Below are 8,296 nucleotides of genomic sequence, written 5' to 3'. Positions count from 1 at the left end.
TAAAACTTATGAACAATTAGTGTTAAATAACACTAAATTTAAAATCCATATTATCAAAAGTTTTAGAATTTTATTCATGAATATTAATTAATATACTTTTATTTTGTGATATAAAATTAGCTAAAGCTTTATCTATGTTGCGAAAAATAATAAACGTACACTGACAGTAATCACTTCGCATCAAAAAGAGGACGAGACGACTGGGATTTTAGATAATTTTGATAAGGAACAAACAAAATAATCATAAAGTCGGGATTTTATCTAAATTAGCCAAACTTCAAGGTCCTTCTTATCAACAAGGAAGTGAAGGCCTACAGCTATAGTCTATGGTAAAAAATATTTTTCATTAAAAATTATGAGCAATTAGTGTCATTGTCAAGCAACACTAAATTTAAAACGTCAAAAAAATCAAAAAAATAAACGCCGCAAGGCGACCTAGGCGTAGTTTAATTAATTTAGTTTTGTAAATTTATTTGTGTTTTTATTATTGTTGATAGTGTTGAAATAACAGGTTTTAATTTGTCTAGTCTTAGTATTTTAGTTCACGGACCAACAGAGGGCCGTGACGTTAGAGTGCCATAAAATGTTGATGGATGTCCCTTTGTTTTAGAAATAGTGGTTTTTCGGTGCTTTTCTTTTGTGTTATGGAAGATAATCGTAGAATAATCTCGAATATTGCAAACATTACACGTTCTAAATGTGATAAATCAATGTATTGTGTGGTTCTTACGATATCCCGCCATAATACTTAGACGTGATTTTCAATTGTTTCGTAACATAATTTTAGCTATAACGTCTCCGAAGATGGAACTATTGCTCAATACAAACTTGAAAAAAACCAGTTGTGGTGCAATAAATACTATCTATTAAGAATCTTACAAGATTCTAGATAGATATACAAAATATGTCAACATTACAAAACAGCCAATCAGTCTGGAAAATTCCAAATGAAAATCTAGACTCAAAATATGAAAAATGTCGGAACATAACAGAGGAAATTTATAAGAGGATAAATTTAACATTTCAAATAAAAAAATTAGAGACCAGTACTCAAAGTGACTTGTCAGACCAGAGGTAATTATAATTTTAAAAATCTATAATTTTTATTTGATTATAAGAAGCATTAATATTTAAAAAATAATAATATATCATTAATGGTTAAATCTTAACTAATATTACAAGGCTAAAGAGTTTTTAATGAAATGTACTAATGTTAGGATAGGACTAGGGATTCAAATTGAAAAAATCTTATTATATTGGATAGTCCAATAGTTTGATGTTCCCACTGTGCCCAGTGAGTTATCTATTTCCATTCATCCAGGGGTATGGGGCCTGAAAAGAAAAACCAAAGGTTTATAATAAGGTTTTTCGTAATTTAGGGGAATTACATATATAAAATATAAAAATAAAAAAATTACCCTATTCTGATAAGGAAAATTGTTGAATTCTGTCACTCATTGCACAATGTTCTACAACTAATGAAAAGTAATAAAAGAAGTGTCTTAATACACTAGGTTTACCAATTGTGTAATTTATTTAGTGGTTATATTAGAGTTAAGTTTTAACTACACTTTAATGTATTTTTTAGATATATGTAGATTATAAAGATCTAAAAAATACATTATATGTTATATATAGAATATATAGTAATATAGAAATTGTATCTTTGTATATAGTCACATAAGTGCAGTCTTAGTAATGTCTGAATAACATTTTATAATATTAACGATGGTATTCAACAAATTTGCTCCTGCACCCTTTACAGTCCACTGTCACACTGCGCTGCAATGTTTTAAGTAATAGTATAAAATGTTTATTTAAAATTTATATTTCCATTTCTTGACCCTAGTGTTGAGGCAAAGTGCGGCATAGCAAGTTCCGCCACTCAACACATAACCTCTCCAAATGTGGGGGAAAGTGGGAAACACAGTGTCTTAATACTAGGTTCCCTCTGCTTAACCTACTGTGTGTCGGATACAGTGTGAAGCTGATTTTATTTTCTTTATTTGTTTATTTACAGTGAAAACATAGATAGTAATGAGTTGAGCAATGAAACAGATCTTTTTGCCTGTGATAAAAGTTCTTTATCGAGTAGTACTGAGTTGGAAGCATTAGAGAGAGGCAGCGCGGCCTGCGAGAAGTTCATCAATAACAACAATAATAATGAAGAAACTAAGAAGAAACAAATACCTATTTATAAGCGTCCTCGAAAAAGGTATTAATTTTTTACTTTGGCATACATTTTATTTGTATCTTTTGGACATTTTTAAATAGTGGCGCAGGGGCACAAGTGTTACTATAAACACAACTGGTAATGAGTTTGATCACTTACAGTTTATTCAAATGAAATATTTATTTAAATTTTCAATTACTTCAGTCCAATGTCGAGGCTAGCGCGGCGTTGAGTTCCGCCACTCATCACGCAATGCATCTAGAAATAGGTGAAAAATGTTTAAAATTGCTAAAATAATATCAACATCATCAAATCCTACTACATTCAGATTTTTAAACGTTTTTTAAAAATGTTTTTTCTAATTTTGGACAATTATTTGTTTTTCCCAGATTTAGAAAGCGTGTAAAAAAACAGCATCATTCCAAACAAGAGTCGGACGGTTCAAGCGATGAAGCCCTCCCCCTAAGCCAAGTAGTGGACTTGGACAGCATGAGAGAGAGTAGAGTCACTCCGTCACCTTTACACACAGTTATGGGGGTGCCAAATGTCGTTATCACACCTATTGGTAAGAGAATCTATATCTAACTCAATAACAATACAATATTTCAGTGTATAAAAAATAAACTAAAAAGTACAATTAAGATAGCTTAAGTGATAATAAGCAATCAGAATATGTTAGTTATTATGTTTTTAAATTAACAAAATTAATTTGAAAATTCACATCGAAATTCTTATATTTTTTTATTTGTATTTTAAACAATAGCCGTCATGATATGACGTCACATGATCTCGAGAATAAAATGCCAACGCCAGTATAGGTTATTATCTATATGACAAAATAAAATAAAATTGAGGCACTTCTAAAGTAATTGTAATTATTAAGCTGTTGGCTTACACAAGAGTAACAGTTCAAACAATAATTTCACATTAATATAACTATGTAAAATAACAAGGGAATTGAAGCCATAACCATTCAAATTTCAATTTGACTATTCAAATGTACCATCATGTTTCCAAAAATAAATTACACTATTTTCATAGAAAATAGTAATGTAACTTTCATTATTATGTACTCATATAATTATGATTTTTCTTCAAAAAAGTATATAAATATATTTTAAGGTAATGTTTAAAATTATAATATACTAGCGGCCCGCTCGCAGTTTCACCCGCGTGAACTATGTTATTATTAAGTTCTGTCTCCAAGACTACGTCCTAGTGACGTCTATACAAAATTTGAGACTCCTAGCATTTGTAGTAACGAAGTTTCATACAAACTTTCGACCCCAAAAACAACCCCTTAGGAGTCGAATATTGCAAATTCCCGTCTTAGTGAGCACCTACGTCCTATAAGTAACTCCTATGCAAAATTTGAGATTCCTAGCACTTGTAGTTTCTAAGATTTCGTGATGAGTGAGTGACCTTTCGATTTTATATATATAGATTAATATTTCAGATCTAAAAAAATTCAAAATACCGCTCCCAGATAAGAAAACAAAGAAAATTGAACCGAAACCTACTGAAGTGAATGAAGATACGCAAAATAAATTAAATAATAAACAAGAAACACAAGAAAATCAAAATGTTGAAGAAAAATGGGATTGCACTGCTTGTAATGTGTCTTTTAAAGGCAAAAGAGGATTGAAGTAAGTTATTTTTAAATATTGTATATTATTATTATATTATAGCCAAATTATATATTTATTTCAGTTTCACGCTATATCCTGCGTACAGAAGGGTAGGCAGAGGGAAAGCAGTGTTAAGACATTCCTCTTGATGCATTGAGTGTCGAGTTGCTGAAATCAACGCCGCGCTTTGCCTCTTTACTGGAGCGTAGAAATTAAAATAGCTCATTTTCCAGTGTGGAAATCAAACCTATGACCTGTAATTTTTTTTAAAAATATTTTTATATACATATTACAGACGTCATATGGCACTCTCTCACATACTGAGTCCAGAAGAAGAGAAGAGAATGAATTAAACAGAAGTAAAGTGAATTGGTAATTATGATTCTATATTTTTTGTTAAAATTTAAACTTTAAACCATAGATAGTGGTTAAAAATTAAATAAAGAAATAAAGATTTTTCCTTATTTTATTATAATGAAAATTATGATATTATAACACTATTATATTTAAAACAAAAACATTTTTTTCTATTGTGAAAGCTGTCACAAAACCGGTTGATTTATTTTGATTTTTAAATATTTTTTAATCTATCTCTCCAAAATGGCATTGATGTTTAATTTTTTTCCATTTGGACAGCATTTTTTTATTTTCAAACTGCTCTGTCAATGATTGATTGCAGTAAAATAATTGAATTATAAAATAAGATCTAGTAGATAGTGTAATTTTGCGGTTTTGAAAAATTTTGTGGCGGGAAAATGGAGTGTGTTTAGATGCGTGAGATTGACAGCTATCGTGGTGTATGGAGAAATTAAAATTAAAACAAATATTTATAAAAAGCAATCCCAACGTCCAGAAGTTTTTGCACTGTTTCTAAAAAGTATTTTATATTTAATTTTATGTAATTAAATGTATTTGATACTAATTGATAATAATAAATCCTGTTGTAGCCGAGAGGTGTTTTTATTAAAAAACGTGAATATCTGTATTCACTGTATTTGTGTAACTTTTTAAACTAAAAAAAAAATTCTAGAAAATAACTAAATAACTTACAACGATATATGGTTGTTTTATTACTTTTTATTATAGTAAGTTTAAGCTTGCTTTAAAGGTCATTATATAAGGAAAACAATAAATTTAAATACAAGAAAGAATACACCACGATAACTTCAATACAAGAGGGCAGGGTCAAAAATCTGTGATCAGTTTGGCATAATGTGATGTAGGATAGTGTGAAATTATATGCTTTTTGCCATAGATTTACTGATAAAATTTTAAAAAGTTAGATTTTTCTAAAATTATTTTAAAATAATACAAAAAAGAAAAAAAATCATTATTTTCAGAGTTTGGCTTTAGTAAAAAAAGGCCTTTATTTTTACAAAAAAAAAAATTGTTTCTAATAAAAACACTAAACATATTTAATGATCTTTTTCCTAATAATATGTATTTCTTGTTTTTTAAGTCTATGGTAAAAGCATAAATAATGAATGAAGGTTTTTTCAGTACAAAATTTAATAAAAAATGTAGTCTTTTTTAGTATTACGGTAATATATTAGATATTTAGAGGTAAAAATAATCTTTCGAAGATCTGTAAGATAGTTGTAAGTTTTAAAATGTAGAATAACGCTTTTAAAAGTATAAACGGAGTGTCACAACACTATGATTTATATCTATGGTTCTGCATATGGCTATATGCAGGATACAGCGTGAAGCTAAAAAATAACTATGTTATAAAAAAATGGTTAAAATTCTTGCAAGTATGCATCTTTATATGTAAATAAAAAGAATGGCAGGGTAGACAGAGGGAACCTAGTGTGAATATTTGTGAATTATATGTATGAACTTATATATTTTGTTAAGACACTCCGTTGCCCACTTTCCTGCGATTTTTAGAGGCAATTTGTCTTCAGTGGCGGAACTCAACGCCGCGCTTCGAATTGGTACCAGAGCGACAAAATGAAAATATTAATAAATAATAATTATTGATTCCCGTGAGTGAGTGTGAGTTGCACGCGTATGCCTTTATGCCACGACGGCCTCAATGATATTTTACCTATGTCATTTTTTATATTTGTTTTTTAGTTTGTATTTAAATATTTTAAATAGAGTGTTATTCTATATCTTAAATACAGGGATACGAAACTTAAATGAGAATAAATATAAATTCAATTCTTGAATTCTTTTCTAATAAAATGAAATACCGCAGATTATGTAATATGTTTTTATGTCCCTTTATTATCTGTGGATTGCTTTTGTTGTTATAATGAAAAAAATATTTTTTTTTATTTTTAAATTTTGGGTTTAACTGCTAAATAATAATATTTAAATAAATTTCGTTGCCCATCTCTGGTAACGCAAACCGCGGCGTTAAATTACGCCAAAGAATACGTAATGTCCCTAAAATGGGCGGTTAGTTAGTGGACACGAAGCTCTTATCTCAATTAAAGTTTCGTATCTAAATAAATATATGTAATTAGTAATATTTTAGAAGTCATTATTATGTGAAGAAATATTAAAGTAAGTTTGGATATTTAGTTTTATTATTTATATAGGAAGGTGTGTTTATTTAAATAGTTTTAAAATTAATCCATTCATTCATTTAATTTTTTTTGAATAAATAAGATACATAGTGGTTTTTGTTTATACATATTTTTTTAAACAAGAGTTATATATTTGCTTCACGCTTGTATCCCACACATAGCATTGAGGAGACCAGTGTTAAGACATTAATAATACTGAAGGCATTGTGTTTTGAGTAAAGGAAGTCAACGCCGCGCTTTGCCTCATCACCAAAGCGAGGAAACGAATATTACATTTTTCATTCCCCCAAGTGGGGGAACCACAACTGTCACAATTACAGTCACACGCTTTTACACCTGCGAGAGACCGTGTGGAAGCTAAAAAAACTCATTTAAATTGCTCAGGCACATTTTAGATTTGAAACTTAAAATACATTTTTTCTCAAATAAAAAAAATTAAATAAACACATCTTTACATACTATAAACGTGTTTTTCTTAAAATTAAAATTCGTGCTTTTTTTAGTTTTCAATGAGGTGCTATTCATGATATATTTATATTATTATTAATAATTATTATGTAAATATTATTTTATTAAACTTAAAATTGTATTGGATAAGAGTCCAGAGGACGAAATTGTTTGACAAAAAAATAAGCTAACATTTTGGGTATTTTTGTATGAAATTGAGGATTTTTGTCTTTTAAATAATTTTTTTTTGGTTTTTCATTTAGAAAATAATATGTAAATGTTTTAAATATATGGAAGTTTTAAATAAATTTATAATTTGTTTTAAATAATACTAAAATGCGATTGTTATGGATTGGCTTTATAGTGTTTGTTCTATAATCGGAGAAATGATAGTATTTTTTAAAATATTCATTGTGGCATCAAAACCATAAAGTGTTGATTTCTAGAATATTCTATAATTTTCTAAATGAAAAACTTTTTTTTTTCTTTATAATCCAAGAAACTAAGTAGTTCCTAAGTTCCTTTATTTTGACGTTGGGTCAATAAAGTCAGTCATAAGTCTAAAATGTACGAAAATTTGCTGTTTAAAAATATTTTTAATTGTTAAAGCTAAACGATGTATTCTTAAAATGATACATATCAATTATATTGGAATTTTAATGTAATATAGAACAGAATTCGCAGGTTGTATAAGAAAGTTGTTTTTATAATCTGTTAAGCTAACTACCTAATATTTTTTATCCCTGTAATTTTGGTTAAAAGTAATTAAATCATTAATATCAATAAATCATTAATATCAATTTTGTGAATAATATAAATTCTTTTTTGTAAATTATATAGATTTATGTTTTTCTCCACCCTCAATTTTCTATAATCTGTGAGTTTTGTTCTTAAAAATATGTCTTGGTTTTTTTTCATGTAAAGATAGGAAATAAACGTTTTTTTTATTTATATGTTATTGTAAATTCTTGAAAAGTCGTAAATTTTGAAAAAAAACAAGGGAGCGACGAAGGGAGCGTTTTAACACTATAGCTGCGGTTTTGTTTCCCAAGAGGGGGAAAGATCATACTTAAATGACTCTCATTTCCTCCCTTCAATAAAATAAAGCGCGGCGTTAAGTTCCGCCATCGCCAATGTGTTTTAGAGAATTTACAGAATATATTATAATTTTGTTGAATTTATTATGATCTCTTTAGTGTCATTCGATTATTTGGTGCAATTTTTGGTGTTGCCATATTTAAATATAATATTGATTAAATAAAAATATTATTTTTTATTATCTATGTAATGTAGATGTAATTTTTTCTCTATTGTTCTAGTTTTTTTTTTGTTTTTGTGTTATTATAGAATTTACTTTATTTTGTGGGTAATGATGAAGTCAAACATTTTTAGGTTTAAATAAACACATTAAATGTTTTTGTTTGTTTTTTAGATACCTTTAAAAGTACTATAATGGTTAAAACAATATTTGACTTGAATTCTTTTAATATGTTAATATATATTGGATTCAG

The 8,296-nt window shown here is 28.0% G+C and overlaps 1 protein-coding gene across 1 annotated transcript; it reads left to right on the top strand.

The window, feature by feature from the left end:
• Positions 1–904: 904 nt before the first annotated feature.
• On the top strand, positions 905–8,049 carry LOC146538593 (uncharacterized). Its single transcript, XM_085187433.1, has 5 exons — positions 905–1,074; positions 2,021–2,215; positions 2,563–2,738; positions 3,630–3,819; positions 4,097–8,049. Exons 1-5 carry the CDS (start codon positions 905–907, stop codon positions 4,152–4,154), a joined length of 789 nt encoding a protein of 262 aa, XP_085043559.1. The 3' UTR covers positions 4,155–8,049.
• The last annotated feature ends 247 nt before the right edge of the window (positions 8,050–8,296 follow it).

The sequence above is a fragment of the Heliconius melpomene genome, chromosome 6 (genome assembly GCF_056956725.1).
Source record: "Heliconius melpomene rosina isolate 202511_hmr_F chromosome 6, ASM5695672v1, whole genome shotgun sequence".
Taxonomy (NCBI): Eukaryota; Metazoa; Arthropoda; class Insecta; order Lepidoptera; family Nymphalidae; genus Heliconius; species Heliconius melpomene.
The sequence above is the reverse complement of the archived record's forward strand: the minus strand, read 5'-3'. Positions and strand labels throughout refer to the sequence as shown.